The sequence below is a fragment of the Uloborus diversus genome, chromosome 5, assembly GCF_026930045.1.
Source record: "Uloborus diversus isolate 005 chromosome 5, Udiv.v.3.1, whole genome shotgun sequence".
Lineage (NCBI taxonomy): Eukaryota > Metazoa > Arthropoda > Arachnida > Araneae > Uloboridae > Uloborus > Uloborus diversus.
The window spans coordinates 153,668,952-153,691,530 of record NC_072735.1 but is presented as its reverse complement, the minus strand read 5'-3'; the positions used below and the strand labels follow the sequence as shown (position 1 = coordinate 153,691,530).

Below are 22,579 nucleotides of genomic sequence, written 5' to 3'. Positions count from 1 at the left end.
TATTCTAAAATCCGATATAACAGAAATCATAAAAAGTAACAATTCTATTAACCTAAAACTTAATGAAATGAAGACAATTTTTCTTAATTTAAAAAATAAATGTCTGCCAATTTCTCTCTTAAATTAATAAAAAATAATTTTAAATATTTTTATTGTTTTATGGTAGAATACGAATCGAAAGTTACCTCTTAAACTGCAACGAGTTAAGTCGATGGAAATCATGACAATTTTGTTCATTGATTACAAAACGAAGAAAATACTTTTCTGAGAAATATAACCTTCTTTTCCTGCAATGTCAATTGTAAAGCAACATTGTTTTTTAATATAATTTTTTGGGGGACAAAGAAAAAACGCCAAACATTCGAATGAGCGATATAACAAGGCACATTGCAATAAGGGGTTACTGTATTAGAGAAAGAAAATTCCACTTACTAGTATTGTTCTTGCCTGGATCACAATCTCGAGTTGGTATTTGCTGAAGTGCCTGCTGCTGTGGGGTTGGTACTTTATTTGGTGGTCCAGTTGTGAGTGCTTTTTGCACAAGTCCAGTCAAACTAGCTAATTGCCTCTCCATATACTCCATCCTTAACCTATGCATACTAGAACATGTTATATTAAGAATTTTTATCAAAAGGAATATGATTTTAATTACAAACCAAAGATTTTACATTTGAGGCAGTAAGAAGCAAAGGGATGTAGGTACCAAAATTGAAAACCTGGAGATAGTCAACACAAGTAATAAGAGGGCCCCACCACTACTTTGGGGCAAGAGATTGTACTTGTAACCCTGCTAGTTTCTGCTGTATAGCATGATTTTGAAAAATGTTTCACTGAAAGCCATATTAGGAGGTAAACATTAAACTTGTTTTAACCAAAACTTAATTTAAAGTCCACTTACATGCCTTTGCTTCTTATGGCCTCATTTGGGCTTTTAAAGTAATAACCCAAACGGCAGGCATAAAAGTGTCAGTTTAAAAAAAAAAAAAACTGAATGGATTTAATGTGGATTGAAAATTACTACAATAAGGACAAGCATATTTAGATATGTCCTATTAGATACACAAATCAGGATGTTGTGAAATGCATTAAAAATACTTTAAATTACACAATAAAATGAATTGATGAGATAAGTAAAAAACTACCAATGATTTAAAAACAACAACAATAAATAAATAAATAAATAAAATAAAGAGGAAAAATAAACAAATTATTGGAATAAATATTAAAATGAGGAGATTAAAGCTAATGTATGCTAAAAAAGTTTTCAGGTTTCAGAAAAAATAAAATATTTGCAGGATGCAAAAGGATTGAATTTTCTATCATGGCATGCCACTTGCAGCGATGCACGTTTCAATGTTGGCATGTTTTCAAAACAAATTTATTTTTCGCTTATATGTGTTGGAAATAATGAAAATTTATTCAACTACTGCAACTGGTTTTTAAAAGTTATCTCCATCCATATTTTTGGTCATGATTTTCCAATGAGTTTAGGTTGATTTCAAAAAATTCAATGTTTTAAAAATTTGGATTTTTGTGGATAACTTTCATGCTTGCAATGGAGTTGGATTTAAATGCCTAGGCACATAACTAACGCTTACAAAACTTTTAATATAATGATTTTAATGGATTAAACATACTCTTAGGACATATACTAATGAAATACATTTCATCCTTAATCCCAAGAGCTGTTAAAAGGGATACCAAAGATGAAATTTTTAGATAAAAGTCTATAAAAAGATTGTGAGCAGTTTGAATTTTAATAGCAATAATAATCTATGCACAAAAACACTCCACAAAGGCTCTAAATAAGAGCTGTGTTTCATCGCATGAACCCCTATTATGAAGAATGTACTTTTTTATACTGAAATTCAGTTTTGAAGATTTCTATGAGCTGTAGGTACAATATTTTTTGAGACTAGTACTGTCACAGTACCGGACATATCTCATGACATCCATCCATTACTGAGCTAAAAAATATTTAAAAAATAATTTCTGGAAACTTTCAAAATTTAATTCCATTATAGAAGTTGAGTCCATGGTCTTCATAATGTTCATCATGCAATGAACAAGGATCTAATATATTTCAAGCATTTGTAGAGAAATTTAAAAATGTATCTGCCTATTACTGTAGAATTGCCCTAGACTGCCCTCAATAAAATAATGACTTCTCCTCTATAGGTTCAATTGGAGACTTTCTATTGTAGTCCACATAACCTTTCCATAGAAACCTCGTACAGATTCAATAGAAAACCTATACATAACAATGTTTAAAAACTCTAAGTTTCCATAGAAAATCTACACAGTCTAGAAAATGGGCCATAATTCTACAGAACAGGAATATGTAGAAGTGATTCTACAGAGGATCTTTAACAAACTTTTAGAGCTGTTGAGTTATTGCAACCATTAACTATCACTAATAACAGCTCATTACACAAGCAATAAAATGTGAAACATTATCCATTATTCCAAAAAATCTGAATGTATAGAGAACATACATAGTCCTTGAGGAAATTAATGATTTTTATGCATTTACGCAGAGGTAAGTGAAAAGTAAAGTTAATCATTTAAAAAATGACTAGCTTTACAAACCTTTAGAACAGGGGTTCCTAAAGAGGGTGCCACAGGGACAAACGAGGGGGTATCATAATGCCCATGGTCTCTCTATATATGTTATATATAACAGATATAGAACAGGTTGCCATGAGGAGAAAATCCAATTCTTTAGAGGGTGAAGCAAATCAAAAAAGTTTAGGAAACCCTGCTTTAGAAAATATTACATTTTTGAGTAATTCCACATCAAATCAACCAATGGCCAAAACATCATGACTTTGGATTTTGCTGATTTTTGGCTCAAATGGATCATTAGCAGAACAAGAAAAATATACCAAGTTTTGGATTTTTTAAATCATTTGTTGTTTACTTATAATTTTGTTAAGTTTTGATGAAGTCACAAATTATACATTACTGAGTAATCTTAAAAAGGCTGTAATTAAAAATCTATTTGACTTAAAGAGCTAAAACTGGTACTGTTTTGTTCAGTATTTAATGAGCTTTTTATAAAACATATGACATGACCTAGCAACCAGACTTAGATAAAATGAAAAGCTTTCTGCGAACACAAATCCTAACTGGAAAATTTTCTGCAAATAATTATTTTGCCTCACTCACCCTTGAATAAAAAATTAAATTTATATTCAAATATGAAAGAGACAAAAAAAAAGTGCTTTAAATCATTACATCATTTAATTTTTTTTTTACAATAACATATAGTTTGCTTATTTTTCACCAACTGAACCAAACTGCCAAAACCATTATTTTTTTTACACATGTGCTTTAAAAGGCTTTTGGAGAAAGGCTTTAACAGAAATAAATTCTGGGATTTTCTTAAAAATTCCCTTTAAAAAAAATAAAAAATATATATATATATACATATATATGTATATATATATATATATATATATATATATATATATATATATATTTTAAATCAACGGTAGCAGTTTGAAAAAAATTTCTGCAGAGCCAAAAATTTTCTGCGAACGCCGTTCGCGCGTTCGTCTATATTATGTAAGACTGCTAGCAACTATTTCCCCCCTCCCTTTTTTTCAAAACAAGTTTAAAATTAAAAAAAAACATAAAATTGAAATTTTAATTTTTTTGAAAAAAAAAAATATTTTATTTAGTCTTATTTTGGCAACATTTATGCAAAATTTCATGATGGCAGTCTTGTAATAATATAAGGAAAAAAATATTTCCTCATTTAACCTCTTCATTTACATAACATTTCGTAGTAGCTTGACCAGATGATTATCGGGGGGGGGGGGGGGGGATAGCATGGCAAATACTGTGCCATGAAGATATTTAAGGGGGTGTTTAATGAAGTCATTCGTTCTCTGTGAATGGGGTTTCATTTGAAGGGTGAGACACCCCAGAGTTGATAACTTTATTATTATTATTATTTTTGTAATTTGTAAGGTTTATTCATTTATCTTTTACGTAGTTCAGAGTTATCAGCATTAAGACCTGATTAATTGTAGCTGACCAGGAATGAAATCTTGTCTTTTCCAGCCTTAAATTTCTTTCTTACGTTTTTTCTTTCTTTCTTTTTTTTTTTTGACTGTTTAAATCCAAATAATGATCAAAAAAAGTTCTTCGAAAAGTGAAAATTAGGCATTAAATTTTACTTTTAAGCGCAGAGTTTCATACATATTTATGTTTTCAAAATTTGATGCATCTTTTTTTTCCTTGTTCTGACTGTATTGGATTTAGAGCCATTATATGCCTTCAAAGTACTCTTGAACTTCTGTAGTTATTTTTTTCTCTCATTATTTAACAATTACTTAGAGTTTGAATTCATATTATACATTAGCGATACGTGATGCATGATGTATCTCTATAAATGTTAAGTAGCCAAGCAAATTAAGCAGTAAGATGAAGTTTTGACTGAAATATGCTTTTTGGGCTATTTTGAAATGTAAAAGATGGGGGGGGGGGGGGGGGGAGAATAATGACAGTGGACTACTTGGGTTTTGCTCCATTTAATTTTTAAAAACTTAGTTTGTCTGCCTTGTGCATTTAAGTACCTAAAGTTGCATTGATGCATTGATTGGAAATACTGGGAGGAAGAGGAAACAGAAAACTTGCAGGATATTAAAAAAAAATAATAAAAACAATTTTGCAATTTTTTTAATCTGTTCTTTTATTACTAAAGATTTGTTGGTAACTTTTGCATGAATTGAATTTTATATTTTCTAATAAGGTTAAATTTCATGAAAACTGGAAGGGGGGGGGGGGAATTTGGCTGCTGTACAAAAAAAAAAAACATTTTGGTTTAAACCAAATAACTCTGTGTATGTATAATTATAGTATATATATGTATATTGGATAAAAGTAGAGTAAATTTATTGCTAAAATAGTGCTTAAAAAGTTTCAGTAAATCACTTTTTTTAAATAAAAAATCTCAAAATTTGATTAATTACGTTTTAAATTATTAAATTTTTTCACCGAAAAATTGCTTGTACTTGTAGCTATAAATGTTTGTAATTGCTAAGTACTTGTTTCTTTAATGCAATATAGCTAGTCTGGTGTGTACATGAATTACTCCTTAACAGATCAGGTGTTTTTTTTTTTACACACTAGAGCAGGGGTCTGGCCAGAGGATATTTGGGTCCGTTAACGGACCCTTCACAAAAAATCCGATCAACCAAAACGGACCCTTTCACAAAATCCCGATCAAACAAAACGGACCCTTCACAAAATTATGATAAACAAGATCGGATCGTTTCACAAATTGTTTATTGAAAGAGCAAAAGCAAAGTAACGCATATTTCAGTGTATAAACCATAGTTTCTGTGTATACAACCGATAATTTTTGGAGCCTTTTTTTGAAGTCAAAATAGAGGGATCAGCATATACTAAACCGGCTAATTTTGAAAAAAAAAAAAAAAAAAAATCGGCACTCTTGCGATGCTCCTGCAAGTGATAAGTAATTGCTACTGCCTAATTAGCAGCGGTGTTGTAGTAAAACTTTTCTGAAAAGGCATTGTTAAGCACTTTTCTCCCCGCTCATGATTTAATAAACAATAATAATATATATCTGCGAAATGAAACTTAGAACTGCAAAGGGATAGATAGTAAGGGTGGTGGAAAAAATATGATCTCTTCAGATTAGGGTTACCCAACTTCAAAATTATCACCACTTAGCGTCTGGCGTTGAACCTTTATAATGACTTGATTAGAAAATATTCTTATCATTTTACCAGCTTGTCAATATTTGCGTTTTTGCGGTGCGTGGTGCGATGTTTTAATTTGTTATTTTGGGAGAAAATTATATGAGTTTTGATTTTTTCGATGCTAACAAGGATGATTAACTTTAAATAAACACACAATTTCACAAAATTAATTCATTTTTCACAAAATTATTTGATTTTTCACAAAAAAACGGACCCTGTGAAAAATCCTGGACAGACCCCTGTAGAGTTGAAGCAAACTGTTGAAAGAGGGACTATTTTTTTTTCTGCACGATACCAAAAAAATTGCCACCTTGAAATTTTGCATAAATGTTGCTAACCAAAGGCTAAGTAACATATATTTTTTTTCAAGAAAATTAAAAATTTTGATTTTGAATTTTTACAAAATAAAAAAATATATATAAACTTTTTATTAAAAAAAATTATTTTTTTTTTCAGGAACTAGGCTTTGTTACATATTTTTTAAAATTTCATGAAGGAGGGAACAAAGCAGCACCAAATTGTAGACTTTTAACTCAAATAGTTACTTTAATTACAGCCCCTCTTAAAATTTTTATCAATGCAAAATTTAAGATTCCCCCAAAATTTAAAAAAAACACATTACTTTGCAGAGAATTGTTGAAAAAATTTGAAACTTCAGTTTTTCATCCTGAAGGTAAGTATAATAAACAGGCAAAAAATCATAAAACATCTAAAATATTGACCTTCAAAACTTATTTTTTTATTGGTTGATTTGATATGGAATGACCATTTTGAGTGATATTATAAGAGTTCACCTCTTTTACTTCAGCTAATAAATAAGCATTATATTTAATGAGGCCAACTTTAAATTATATTTTTTTATTTTACTTTTTAGCAAAGGTTATTGATTTATTTGTTATTTCTAGTATGCACTTAACTGTTAAGTTCCGTTAACTTACTTCAGGTGAAAGAGAGCTTTTAAACAGGATCAATCAATTCGTAATAAATTTTACCCATTCCATTTTCTTTTATTCTTTTTTTTCTTGTAAATCATGTAATACCGATCACTACGAACAGAACATAATGATAAGATCGTCTCATTCTTGCGCTCAATCGTTAGATTTTCAGCAAACATTAAAATATTATTGCAGACAAAAAATAGTTTTTATAAGTCAATAAAAAAAATGCCAACTCAGAAGTGAAGTCTTTTCAGTGTAACACATAAACACTTTTTACGCAAAAGAATACTACTCAGACAGCCACAAACTTCACGAGGTTCCCACGAGTGCAATGTAAACAACAACAACCCCAGTAGTTGCCATCCGGAAAAAAAAAAAATAGTTTCGATATTATCGTTGCCATTACGAGTAATTAATTTACGTAAGCATAACTATTGTGTCTTGTGCCCAGGGCTGCGGAGTCGGAAGGAAAATGGCCCGACTCCGACCCCGACTCCGGGGTTTCGAAAACACCCGACTCCGACTCCAACTCCCGACTCCGGCCTTTTTTATTTATTTATTTTTCAATTCAACCCCTATCCCCCTCATGAGAAGGGAGGAAAACCTCTATACATAGATTGAAATATTAATTTGTTTCTTATGAAATTTAAGCGCTGTATTTTTTTTTGTAAAATTAAGAAGCATACAACGTCAGAAATTGAATTTGAAAATCAAATTGTTCCAATAATTACGATTTTAAAATTGAAATCACATAATCATCCTATTGTTAAAAAAAAATTGAAAAGGTTTAACTTGCTCCCCATTAATGTTTAACGAATAGATGTTTGATCAAATCGTGTGATTTTCAAAAACGCTTTTTTTTGCTAAGTCAAAAAACCTTTCTAGAGCGAGGGCGGTCCCGCTCCGGCCGAGATCCATCTGGTGGGTGACACCTCAAGTATATTTCAAAGTTTATAAAAACAATACACATACATTAATTCTGAAAAAAAAAAATCCCCAATAAATTTGAAATTATATTTCATCTATAAAATTTCAACGAAAATAAGGCACTATACTTGTATTGAGGGAAAATATGGGGTACATGTACGCTTGGAGAAAATTTTACAGAAAATGCGGCAATATACAGCTTTGTACAAATAGCTTTTCTTTTTCCTATAATTAGTCCCTCAATTTTTAATTTTAATTTTACTGGCTGCTTTAGAATTAATCTTGAAATGAAGATTTTAAGAGTTAACTGCAATTATTTGAGTGTTGTAACCAAGATATTTGTTCTATTTCATACTTTTGTTGAGAATCAAGCTTGTAGATGATGTCCTTAAATTGAAAAGACAGATATATTTTATCATGTCTTTTAGATTTGCGCCTTTGCACGCCAACACTAAGTTGAATTACAGAACACCGTAAGATACCTCTCGAACTACGGGCTCCAACTTGCTCAAGGGGTACATTCCTTTTACAATTTTATAACTGAGGTCCGAAGTAAAAAAAATGTTATTATTGTTGTTTTAAAGTGATTTAAAAAAAAATTTATTATTGTTGTTTTGAAGTGATTAAAAAAATATAAAATGTTAGGTAAGAAAACCGTGCTCACAGTTGCTATTATTTCAAGAATGTTGAAAAACAAGCAAACTAGGGAACAGCGTAGGTGGCTATTACAGAAAATTCGATGAACAATCAAGCCAGCTGGTTGTTAATGACAGTTGTTTTCTTATTAGTAGGCTGTTTATACATGTAATCGAATCAACTGGTAGTCAGTTTTTCAAAAAATGCCAGGAGAGTCAGCGAAAATTAAAGAAAAAAAAGTAGGACCGGAGTCGGAGTCGGAGTCGGCATATTTTTCTACCGACTCCGACTCCAACTCCTTTACGCCAAAATCAGTCCGACTCCGACTCTTCGACTCCGACTCCGACTCCGACTCCACAGCCCTGCTTGTGCCGATCGACGGGAGAAAAAGTGAGATCAGCAGGGTGCTTATTCCAAGCTCGAAATTCACCTTGCGAGATTAGTTCTGATCGTCTCACTAGATGGCGCTTTAAGGAAAATCGCCAGTCTCGCAGTTTAAATGTCGCAAGTTCGTATTCTAAGCTCCAAAAGAAGGGGAAAAAGTGACTTTTCGCGCCTTTACTTGCGAGCGAAAATCTCGACTGCCCCGAAGTAGGTGAGATTATGCGATTTTTGTGATACAATTATGGGAGTTTGTTTTTCTGAAAGGTATTGGATCGAGGAAAACGAATTTGGATGATGCCAATCTTGGAAATGGTTCAGGAAGGGGGGGGGGGTTAAAACTGCAACCGGGGGGGGGGGGGGCAAGTGGTTTTCTATTCAATTTGTGATAAAATTGCGGGAGTAAGTTTTCTGACAGGTATTTATTGGCAGGAGGATAACAAATAAGGAATTAGGATTTTGCCCGGCGCCGAAAATGGTGCAGGGGGCAAGGGGGGTCGTAATTGTACAGGGGGAGTGGTTTTCCGTTCCATTTTTCGTGCCGCAAAAAACGGGAGTTAGTTTTCCGCTTGCCAATACATTTCAGAAAAACTAATTTGAATGTTGCGAACACCGAACATGGGTGCAGAGGGGGGGGGGGGGGGTGCAAATGGTTTTTTAGTGGAATTTTTTTTGATAAAATTACGGGAGTTGGTTTTTCTGAAAGGTAATGGCACGAGGAAAACGAATTAGGATATTGCCCAACCCTGAAAATGGTTGCAGGGAAAAGGGGGGGGGGGTCATATAACTGCATTGAGGGGCAAGTGGTTTTCCGTCCAATTTTTGTGACACCAAAACGGGAGTTTTGCAAAAACATTTTGCTGGGAAGAAGGGGTGGGGGGGGGGCAAAGTGGATTTCGGTGAAGAATTTTCGTATTAAAAACTACGGGAGTTGGTTTTTTCTAAAAGGTATATGGTATTGGTACGAAGAAAACGAATTAGGATGTGGCCAACCCCAAAAATGGTGCAGGGGGTAGAGAGGGGGAGGGAGAGTTACAACTGCAAACATAAAATAGGTATATATGCAACATTTCTCGCTTTACAACAAGTTTTCAATGCTTAAAAGACTTAAACCCACTTTCACAACATTATAATACACAAATATCCGAATTAAACTGCAGACACGTGTTTTGGGAGACATTAAGAGCTCCTTTTTCAATGCAAAAGATGTCAGTTTTATGAATAAAAATGCATTCTCGGCTAAGGTTGTTTATTTCCATGGATTTCATTTTCTTTTAACCAAATCCATCACTTAGGAAATACGTTGGGAGGGGGGGGGGGCGGGGATCGGGGACTTCCATTTTCAAGAAATAATGCATTTGAAAAAAATAAGGAGCTATGAATTTTCTACTCCCCTTTATTGGTTTTGACCGCTTGACGGCCTGCACAAATGCGTCTAGGGCAAATTATATAAAAAAGCGTTCATAATTTTTATTTGTCTTTTTGTACATTATCCCACTTAAAATTTAGTTGTTTTCACAAAAGTACTATTTGTTTTCTGAAAATTGTATGAATTTCAAGTTTACACAGAATATACAATCCCTCTTTTTTTTGCGTTTAAGGGGGGGGGGGGGCGGTGACATCACAAATGACAGCCCCGTCTGTCACCCATGCTAGGTACACCACTGACGAATGTAATTTTTTTTTCTGTCTTCTTTTGCTGTAAAATCCTCCTCCCCCTTTTTTCCCCCTAAATTCTTTATTTGTTACCTACTGTCATTATTCAATTTCAATTGAATTTAATTTTGTAAGAAAATTTTTTTTTTTCTTTTATTGAAATTTGATATTGATTAACTAATTACAAAAAAGTACAAAGCCTGGTAATTTCTGGGAAATTGTTTCCAAAATTTGATTTTCCATTCCGCCCTGATTGCTCCTTTTTTTCATTTCTTCTTCAATTTAGAATCTTTCCTTTGGGTTTGAACGTTATAAAGTTCTTTATCAGCTGAAGTGAAACGATGATTAAAAAATCTTACTCCCTTTACGAATATTTTTCAATATACATTTACAGAAGCCGAGTATTTATTCATTTTAAAACTGCTCTTATAACCAAGATTGCTGTTTTGACTTTTTAATCTTGAAGACTAAAGATGAAATTTATGTAATCATAGTTACAAGTTGCTTGTTTTGAAAAGGAAATCTAAAAAAGTTACTGTTTTGAAGATATCTTAAGATTGGGTCTTGAAAAACAATACCTAGAAAAAATGGAATTTGAAACCAGGAATAATGAAGAAATAAAACTTTTTATTAAAGCATATGCTTATTAAATTATAATTTTAAAGAAAAAAGAGAAAAAAACTGGAATATGTCTTTGATACTGAGATTGTTGCTATAATTACAAGTTACAACTGAGGCGGGGGGAGAAGGTTGGTTTTTACATTACCAATCCTAATATGGAAGATTATACTCTGTTATGACTGCTCTCATCCCCAAAAGCTCAATTAGCCCAACAAACCTTTTACATGTTGCAGGGGTGCCCCTCCCCCCAAATATCGCAAAGACTCCCCCCTTACAAAAAGCAAGAGCCCCCCTCAATAAACAAATACCCCTCAAAACACCACCACCATCCCCTACAAAAATTCAATAGCGCAGTCAGCGCCATAACCTAGCCCCCCCTCCCTGCATTTTAGTGTTTTTACATTCAATTTGAATTAGCAGATTTTTTCATCAAGACTTTTGGATGCAGCTAAACCTTTTGCATTCGACACGAGACACGACAACAACATAATATACAATCCCCGATTACGGACTATTAATATTTCTTCGTCTGCATTTATGACAGTTAGGATTTTTTTTTTTTTTTTTGATATCATGATTTTTTCTAAAGTTATTATTATTATCATTATTTTGATTATAGTTTCTCGGGAAAAATATATTTCATACAAGACGTTCTTACTATTACAGATGGTTTTATATTATAAATCAACAAAATGTACGGTTAATTTTTTTTCTCATGTATGTATTGGCTTTTTTCCCCTTTTCGATTTTTGTTTTAGACACTGTAATATTGAAATACTCGTATGCATAAAATATGACTTACCTTTAGCCCTCGGCTCATTTTTCCTTTGTGTACTGTTTTGTAAAATTTTCGGTGAATTTATTTTTATGAATTCTGGATTTGCTTCTAGAAAATCTTAAATTATTTCGATGTGATTCTTTGCAACGTAAAACGTATTCTTTGAAGTATGAGCCATTAGCGTGCCAATCGTCAAAATTCGCGCCTTATCTTGCATAGATGGAGCAAAACAAAAAGTATCTACGCCTAAAGACCATTGGTTGAAAGAAATCACGGAGCACGTTATGGTTCTCAATCAGACTCGTTTTAAATCAGCGATTACATGTTAATTTCGCTGCTTAAAAGCCCCGTTTTTCGAATCAAACTTATTTCATCGTAAAATATAGATTCTAGAACAAGTTCTATGTCTGGCAGGGGTGTTTATTTATTTTTCGAATCTACACAAACATTACATGACTCCTCTTTAATGATTATAGTAAACTGTAAGCTTTTAAAGCAATTTTTTTAAAAATAATTTATTGAAATTTTAACACTAGTTTGTTAGCAATAATGGTTTCGTATTTTACTTTATTTCGTCAGATATTTCATCAGCAACTAGCGTGACCTTTCATCTTCCTGGAAAGAAAAAAGGAAACTGGATAATAAAATTTGTCAAAAGAAATTTTTGAAGGACTGCGTGTCTCTTATTTAATTATTAAACCTGCTTTGAATTGTTTCAGCTAATCAAAATTTCATGACTTTTGGGGGTGGGTACCTCTTGTTAAAGTTACTGCATTCTACTCGGTAAATAAATATTCCAGTAATTTATTCAAATAATATTAGTTAAAGCAGGGGTGCCGTCGGGGGAAGAGGAAGTGGGGGGAGGGCTCATGATGGAGACTACACTAGCGAAAATTTCAAAAGAAGGCATTTAAAAAGAATTTCAGTCTCTAATTTAAGGGGGAACATTTTCGGGGGGAGGAGGGGGGGCTCTAAAATAGTGAGAGGAGATGCTATCGCCCTTAGGATGAGCTTTCCTAACTGAAGTTTTTGCATAGAACAGTCTGTGGTCATTTTGTTATTAAAATGTTTCAGTATTTTTTCCTAATATAATTATAGCTTAAGAAAGGGTGGCGATCCCGGGCGGGGCGGAGAGGGGGATGGTTTATGGAGGAGACTACACTATTGAAATTTTTATAGAAGGTGTTTCAAAATGATTTTAGTCTCATAATTGGGGAACTACTGGGGGGGGGATGCCGAGTAACATGAAGGGGGGAGCGGGGTTTACTTTGCGTCATCACTCTTAGGAAACGTCCATAGATTAAATATCAGCACATTTGTTTCTGCTTTGTAGAAAATCAGTCTGTCGTAACGGTAAGTAAATATTTTAGCAATTTAATTCTAATTATTTTACTAAAGCGGGACGAGGGGAGGGGGTAAGGCTCTGTTTATGCCATTCAAATTTTTACAAAGGGTGCTATAAAAAGATAAAAGTCTCATTTTGGGGGATAGCATTTCTGAGGGGTGGGGTGCTTCGTAAAATTTGAGGATGTGGATGGGTAGTGCGTTCGCTCCTGGGGGGGGGGGGGGCATCCATAACTAAACCATCTGCATTTTTCAAAACCTATCGGCTATCTCGAAAAGCAAATTTCCCAGTAAATAATTTTAATAATTCAAGTAAAGCTAAAACAAGGATGACAAGGGGGGGGGGGGGCGTGGTCAGGGTGCAGATTAAACCATCAAAAATTTTAGAGGTGTTTAAAAAATACTAAAGTGTCATTGAGGAACTTTTTTTGGGTGCGGTGGAGCTTCGTAAAATTTGAGGAAGGGGGGAGAGTGCACTGTCGTTCTTGGGTGGGGGGGGGGGGGAGGACACCCAGAACTAAATCTACATTTTAAAATCTGTAATAAAAGCAATCGGTCATCTCGATAAACCAGCGATTCGAGCAATTTATCCTTAGCTGTGCAGGGGGTGCCGAGGTGGGGGAGGAAGGGGGTTATGGCGCAGACAGCACCATCGAAATTTTTAGAGAAAATCAGAGTCCCATTCTAGAGTCCCAAATCAGAGTCAGTGGCGTCACTAGGGGGGAGGTCCGGTCCGAGTCTCACCCGTCTGGGGGTGACACCCAAAGTGGAATTGCAAGTTTCTGAAAAATATGAAGCTAAAATGCATTTTTAAGGCTACAAATTTCAAAATTTTCAGGAGTAAACCCCCCGGCAACCCCCCCCCCATCTTTCACCGCACATTATGGAGTGAATACTATACTCCGGATTCATACTGTCAATACTTGGACTGAAAATTGTATGAATTTTATGCTTACAAAGAATACTAAAACTTTTTTTTTTTTTGTCGAGGGGGAGGTAGGCGTGACACCACAAATTGGCGGCCCGGGTGTCACCCGTGCTAGGTACGCCACTGCTTAAGTTTCTCCTCATCTTCGGTAACTTCGAAAAGCGAAACGTTTTTTCTGCCTGATCTGTAACCACTTTTGCACACTGGTATAAAACAAGATGTAGCTTTTTTCTCTTAATATTCGACTTTGATGTGTCCATTAAAATATTTTAGAACTCTTTCATAATTATTTTACGAAATGCGGAAAGACAACATTAACGCATAACCGAATAATAACTATAAATCCCGCATCAACTAATGTGAACTCCCGTCAAAAGTAACGTGCTCCCTAACCGCACTGCCCTCTAGCGGAATTCCTTAATTTCGTCCTCAAGAATCGCGGGGAAAACAGCGGCGGTCAACACACTACTCTTTCTAGGCACTATAGCATAACGGAGGACACTGTTACAAATTTGGAGCCAAATACAGTATGAGACTCATAGAGTTGAGATTAGTATCTCCTCTCTACGATGAGACCCCAATTTCGGAATTCTGAAATCCGAAATTTTTCGCTTGAATATTTAAAAAACAACATCCGCGAATTATACGCCGCTACCTGCAAATTATCTTCAACTTTTGTTTAAGCATAATGAACGTATACCTTTATTCAGATTGAAACAAAACTCAAGAAATTTAACGCGAAAATTTGCAAAACCAAGAAAAACATGACAAATACCGCACGTCAGGAGAGTTTTCCCTATTTTTTGAGTCAGAATCAAAAATCCAGGCCTGTAAACTTATTCGAGGTAAGCATGGAAAAAATACCGAATTTATGATACAAATGACAGAAATTGAAAACTTTCGACATAGAGGGATTTTTAAGATGAATAGATTCGACTGGATATCCCAACTAGTATATCATAGCAGTATTTATAGTAATTCTTGCAAATGCTTTTCTTACATTGGTCAAAATAAAAGTGCACTCAAGCACTGTCTGAAACAGCAAGAAACAACTGAAATAATATTCCAAAGTTGGTTCGTACCTAGCCTCTTCATCGATGACAGGAGTAACACTACCCGATCGCGTCCCGTAAATGCTTCCACCGTACAAAGATTCCTCATATGAAGAGCTTGTGGAGTAGCCAGAGAATGATCGCTGGTGGTCCACGCGCCTTTCAGGTGATGACAGGTAGCCCGACTCCTGTTGTGAGCGTCGTTCTGGAGAGGAATGGTAAGGTGGGTCGTATCGTCGTTCTGGCGAGATGTGATATGTTGCTTGCCCAGCCACAGAGTATGGACGGTCCGGGGGAGTGCGATACGAACCGAGGGGTTCGTGCCTTCTCTCTGGTGACATTGGTATCGTAGAACCAACGGGAACTAGAAAGAGAAGTAAAAGATAGTTTAACGACCAGAAAGAGTACAGATCTCTCTGGAGCTACAAAAAAAAATTGCCTTTGAGAAGTTCAGATACATAATACTTTATTTAATATGCACGAGTATATAATGTACACACGTACACACAAAGTAAAAGGTTAAGAAATCATTACCGTTTACCCCACAGGGAGAAGTATCGTTATATCGAAATGGAAAGTATTTTTAATCCGAAGGAAAGGCTGACTTGATGTGTTTCGGGCACAAAAATGCTGGTTGTTTACCTACAGCCTACACTGATAAAGAAAGTTTACTTAAAAAAGAACGAAAAACGATTTCAGATTTAAACATAATTCTTTTTCCATTTTCGTTCTTATGTGTGCAACTTTTGTAGTATTGAGAAGATATAACGGCTTTGAATTTCACGTCAAGCACTGCAGCGCTAGAATTTTACTAAGAAATTTCAAGAGAACTCATCAGCGACTTCAAGAGAATTAAGAGATGTTGAAAATATCGGCTAATCAAATGCCTGATGGTAATGAAGATGTAAATGATGATAAAGAAGAACATGACGCAAAAGTTCTTCTAAATCCTGTGTAAGCCTTAGAAGCTATAGATACTATTCAAGACTAATTGCAATTTAATTATACCACTGAAACTCCCTTTTCTTATTTGAACGGACTTGAAATTTTTTTTTTTTTTTTTTTTGAAATTCATCGGTAAAATATTACGACTATTTTGATAGGAAATAAAATGTTTGTTATTTTACAAATTTTGTTTTTATTTTAAGAGAATAACAGTAATTGCCAAACCGTTATAAATATCAACCTATTTTGTTTGGAAATATTCTTATACTTTCTCTCATACTTTACTTATGTTGGCCTTTAGGCTTCAGAATAGACTTTTTCACGTATGCGCCTTTTTCTGCTAATCCCTTTGGTTGGTGCATAATAAGGACTTCACTATATATCCAAAAGAAACAAGACGTCACTCTGTCATAACGTTTATCGAGCGGGAGAAGTAGCACATCTCTAGTACGTCCACTAAATTTCTTTTGACGGTAAATAACGTTATTGATTTGAAAGCTGTCTACGAAGTCGCGTGAGATGTTGCAGTAGACAGAAAGAACAAAAAGTCTTATGAGTCTAAGAAGGTGCTTCAGACATTCACTAGGCTGCAACCTAGGGACAATTTTTAGTACATATTTTCGAGTTTTTTGATTTACTTACACGTGATTCTGTGAAATAACGTGTTAGTAAATCATCCGCATTTCGTTTTCATTACTTTATTAATCATCATCCTTTTTTTCCTCTACTGAAAAATCAATTTGGTCTCCAGACAGAATTTTTTTTAATCTTTTTACTTTAAGATAGAACGATATCGTCAACAATACTTGCGCAGTTCCTAACACGAAAATATGGCTGTTCACCCAAATGAGCGTTACATCCACAATTCTCACTAAAAAAGAATAAAACATCTTGTGGCAACACATTCAAATTATAGACAAATTTCGATTTTCTGAAATCAAAGGTAAAATTGTAACGAATCGTAATTTCATAAAATACAGATAAGATGACTTAGCATTAAGTATTATGCCAAATCCAATTGTATGGGATACCTGAAAAGACTTAACAGGCACATTGTTGCCTGGGAAGCAAGAACGTCGGTACTAACTTCACTTAAGTCCATTTTTCGAAATTACAAAAGAACACATCAAATTACGTTGCCCTCTTACATAAGTTTGCTTCTACATTCAATTTTAATTAATCTTCCAAACAGTGGTAACGTTTTTCTTAATTAACAACTCAAAAATCTATTTCTTACCCAGAGGTCGCGGTTGACCAGATCTGGGTGAAGGAATCGAAGGAGGAGGCCCAGTGGGTGGAGGAGTTGAACGAACAGTCTTGCCCAACGGTGTCAGCGTCTGTTGGAAAGAGCGCTGAGGCTTTGGGGGAGGCTGTGTTCCACCTGTAAAAAGAGACAAAACTGTTAATGAAGCAACTCCATTATGTTTTTTTTTTTAGTTTACACATTCAAAATCCTTTGATAAAATGTGATCGACAAAGTTAACAAGAAGCAATTCATGATGAATATACAGTAGTGTTAAAAACTAAATGTAACGCAAAACGAACAAATGAAGCAGCTAGAAAAAAGGGCGCTCATATAGGGGGGCAAGGGACACAAACATTTTTTTTTCAGCCATCAATGAATAAGTAATTAAAAATGTCAAACTTTAATGACTCTAATCTGCCCTGAAATCGGTTTCCACGTTGAAAATATCTAGCTAAACCACGGGAAAAACATTTGAGCCCCCCTTTCAGCTTTGCATATGGGCGCCCATGACTAGAAGCAAAGGGGTATAACAGTCGAAAATAAAAATTTTGAAATAACTAGTACTAGTACAAATGGTAGGAGAAACTCGAATCTGTTTTAGGAGAAGGGATGTTACTAGTAATCCCGGAAGCTGCTGCTATTACAGCATTTGTTAGAAAAATTTTCCAACGAAAGTCTACGAGCAGTTTGAGCAAAGCATGCGTTTTATTCAAAATTAAAAAAAAAGTCCATTTACATCATCCCCTTGCTTCTTATTGTTTCAAATATAACATGAATCATTTTATAACAGAATAAATATGGCTTCAAAGTAAATAGGGTGACATTGAAAACACAAGGTTTTAAATTCAGTTTAGTAGAAACAGTAATATCATTTAATTGAAAATAATTCATGTTAGAAAGATTTGGAAATGAAATGGATTTTTAAGGTGCGCACTCAACTGAATTAAAAACATAAGGCAACATACACGCAATTGAATTTAATACCCAAGGTTTGTAATTCAGTTTAGTAGAAATAGCGATATTATTTAAGTGCTTCACGTTCGAAATACATGTTTGGATATAATGGGTTTTTCAAGGGTGCACAAATATAAATGTCAGGAACTGTTTATCAGCAAACAAACTCTTTTTTGAAATCATGATGTGAATGATGTTGAATATTTTCAAAAATGAAATGAGCTTAAAATGTTAATGATACAAAATAGATCAGAATTCATGCAACGCAAAATGACAGAAAGTGTTTTGGATCTATTTAAATGTCTTATAAGAAAGACAGTAGATTCTCAGCAATGTAACATTTTTAATTCAATCTCTTTCATCAGGTTTGTTGACTTCAAATACAAGTATTTGTACTAACGCCTGCTTTAAAATTTATCAACGACATTCAGCATTTATTTTCTGTTTAATGGTGGGATTAAGTTACAATATGTATTATTAAAAAAAAAAAAAAAAAAAAAAAAACATGGCACGTGTCAGAAAGAGTGAGGTAGCATTTCTTACTGTCGCTCTAGTATTACTATAAGAGGGGTACTTAAAGCAGCTTAGAAAGCCAGTTCTTCATTTTTATGAAAAATATTTGAATCAAAGAATAACCAAGCAATCGGTTTAATAAAAATATTAAAAGGTAAATTTTGCTTAAAAATACTGTTTTTACAAAAAAAAAAGTGTTTTTACTTCTCTTTCTCCGTAAAAAGCCTGTAGAACATAACTTAAAAATTCAATATTGTAAAAGATGATTTTGCCCTACTGCAATTTTATTACGAACGGCGCAATTTTTGCGGTAATTTGCACAACAGTTATCTCTGCATATATGTAACTGCATTGGCTCAATAACTCTGACCATGTTCATTATTCCAGAAAAAAAAAGTTTTTGAAGAATTTACTAATTAACATGCAAAAGATATAGAATGAAAAAAATATATATATCATTTCTAAGCAGTGTTCTTTCTTTCATAATGATGGAAAGCCAAACAGGGCAGGGAAAATTTTTGAATCTAAAAGTTTTCTAAAAAAGAGATGAAGTTAAATTGCAAGACATTCTTTTGATTCAAGTCTAAGGTAATTTAAATTCTGATAAACGGATGATATGAAAGAATCTACAAATCCTTTCTTTTATTCTTGAACTTTTATCGAAACATAATAAATGGCCGAACCACAACTTCACTACGCAGAGCAAGATTTTATAGATCGGCACTTGTTATTAATAGCAGTCACTAAATATTTCTGTAAAAGTTGTTTTTCCTATCGCGCACTTGCCTTGCAAACAAGACAAGATAAATAAACAGACGATGTCGTCATTAGTGATACCAAAAGCAGCCGTTTTTATTTAATACAAAAACTGTTGACAAGGTAATTTATTGGAACAAGCTCAGATTTTTTTAGCATAAATTTCCAAAGGTTTATCAATTTTAATTTCTAAAACTTGTTTTTAAAACCAAGATACGTAAGATTAACTTTGGACAAATATGCTATAAAAACTTTAAAAAGTAATTTATGGGTTTGATTACAAACTGCTTCTTTTATACTGTGATCCAGCAATAATCTACGACGAATCTCGCAAATTGAGACATAATTAATGGCATTTGTAACTACTTCTTCCTTTTGGCCGAGTCATTGATTGACTTTTTATTTTGCAAAAAATAAGCCATTTTGAAATATTTTCTGGGCGATCATCTTAGCGCTGTTTATATAAAATACCAATAATGCACAACATATATGTGAAAAGTGTGCTTACTAAGTTTGAAGAAATCTAACTAAACACATATGACATAACGTTATACGCTGCTGTACGTATAATTCTGTAAAACCGACTCATTTTAAATTCTCACTTATATTTTCACATTAAATAAGTCTGATGAAATACGCATGAAAGAGCTTTAGTATCACAAAACATCCGTTTTCACTAGGGGTGGTGCACAAATGACGTCACGCTTTTAGGGATGAAGAGAGGTTTGTGAAATTGTGACAGTTTGTGACAAGGGGGTGTACAACAATACGATTATGGAAAACAGCGTGACATGTGACAAGGGGAGGGGTAAGGTGAAGTGTCACACTTTGTGATGCAGGGGGAAGGAGTGCAAATTTGTTGAACAAAAATGTGACATCATTTATGGACAGTTCCTTAGAGGTCAGTTATGACTAATGTATCCATTTAAAGTGAACTTTCTACAATGTGTGGTACAAATTTTTCAAGTGATCAGTATGTCCAAAATGCAAATCTAACTATTTATTAGAACATTAAAAATGAGTTTCCAGTACAAGGGTGAATACAAGGGGAGGGTCATGGGGGTTATGCCCCCCAACCTCCTAAATCACCGGCAATAGAATCTGTCCCATTGTGTTCAAACACTTTATGCATAAAATGTAAACGATTTCAATAGTCTTATATCAATTCATTGATTATTTTTAAAAGTAAATAGTTGAAAAGCTACTTATTTTAATGCTTATGATTTAATTTATAACGCTTATGCCCTATCAAGTGCCTTATTCCTGGCCAATTTGTTGCTTTTTATTGACGCAGAAGCAGTTTCAGAAACTTTTCGTACCAAAAGCGAAGGAAAGGGGGGTGAGGGGGGTCGTTCTTCAGCCTGACTCCCCTCCCTAAAATGGTAGCTTGCATCCGGCTTTAATTGGAAGGTTCGGGGGTCCCTGGGGTGTGTTAAAGTGTCTATTGTTAAACACTTCTATAATAATTTGGAGAGTTTTGAATATTTTTATCACTTAAAACATTTTATCAATGAAGCAAATAAATCTCATGTTCATTCAAGAGGTAAAATTTGGACCGAAGAAGAGTTACAAATGTCTCTTGTTCCCGTAATACAATCAAAAACGTCATTATAAAAATAGCACAATTCGTTAAATTCATTACATTTGACTTGAAAAGTAGGTGTATTCTTTCCATTATCTGAAGTGTTTCATCGCAACAATGACTTACAGGAAGGATATAATAAGTGAACACACAACTCGAAAGAACATTCACAATTGTTCCAAATGTAAAGGAAGATTCTTTAAAATGGAACTGATGCGCACTCTTAAATGCAATGGGATGAACATTGTTTGAAATTTAATTCTTTTTCTGAACGATACATTATTTTGAGAACTCAGCACACAAAAGGAATTAATTATATAATTCCTTTCCTAATTATTAATTATCAAGCCGACGAAGACTGATATTTAAAAATCTTTTTGTAATTACTGATAATAAAAATATTGAAAATTGTTTCAAGCTATCAAATTATATATTTTTCATAACAAAATAAGATGTTTAAGAAATTTACTTTCGACGAAAAGAAAAATTTTCAAGGGAGTATTCCACACTTTTCACTCCCAAAATACATATGGGAGAAGGGGGAGGGGGACGCTACAAATAGGTAACTACAACTCAGTTTTTTTAACACAGTTTCGAGGAAAACTCAACGAATGAATATTTTTTTCATGACTTTTGGGGAATGTGGAGATTTGATTTAAATGTTATAAAACTTTCAAAATTTGATTTAATTAGAAGCATTTATGTCCTCTCTCGAATAAATTTTTTTCAGACATTAGTGAAACCTTCTATTTCTTTTACATTTAGTTACCTACTTTCAAAATTAATTGCTTCAACATTAAATTAATCGCTTCTGACGAACTTTGAAAATTTAATGGAATTATCCGTTTAAGTTTTCGATTAGCACAAAACTTGTACCCCTGTTTTCCCCTTTATTTTAAAAAGTTTTTCTACATCTGAAGCTCATTAAATAGCTTCCATATTATTACTTGTCCAGTATTCCAATGGTTGATTGCTAATATAAAATTATATATATATATATATATATATATATATACTAGCCGACCAGCTGGTTCGCCTTCTTACGTCATTCGCCTTTCTGTGCAAGCAGCCACCTACGGCTCATTTACCTTGTCATTTACCTTTTTAATTCAAGTTTGCCGCCTTCGGCGGCTTTTAAATAAATTTGGCAGCATTATTAATCAATCCATCTCTATCTTTTTTTTGTGCCATTTTTACGCCAAGATTGGCGCCTTCGGCGGCTATCTACCTTTACGATCCATCTTTAAATTTTCTTATCCATCTCTATTTATTTTAACATCTCCGCCTACTTCCTAATAAAAGCAAAGATTACTCAAAAAACCGCTTTTTTATTTAAGTAGAGCAAAAAAAAAAAGTTACAAAATTCCCCGTAGTGTGCAAAAAGTATCGTTTGACAAAGAAAAAAAAAATCTCCTCGCTTTTAATGAATTAAATGCGCACAACTGTGAAATGTAACGTAATATAGATACAGCAAAACGTCCAGCTTGGGGGGGGGGATTGTAAAAGAAAAAAATGCAATCCCTAAACAAAACAAAAAAAGGAAAGAAAAAAGCAAGCACTGCAGGAAAAACACGTGGTCATCACGTCATA

At 33.8% G+C, this 22,579-nt stretch overlaps 1 protein-coding gene across 1 annotated transcript in view; it reads right to left on the bottom strand.

The window, feature by feature from the left end:
* LOC129223418 (coiled-coil domain-containing protein AGAP005037-like) overlaps positions 1 to 22,579 on the bottom strand; it is a 60,549-nt gene that overhangs the window by 26,340 nt on the left and 11,630 nt on the right. The window contains 3 exon segments of the mRNA XM_054858016.1: positions 433 to 590; positions 15,024 to 15,357; positions 17,176 to 17,319. Coding sequence (XP_054713991.1) covers positions 433 to 590; positions 15,024 to 15,357; positions 17,176 to 17,319 — 636 coding nt within the window.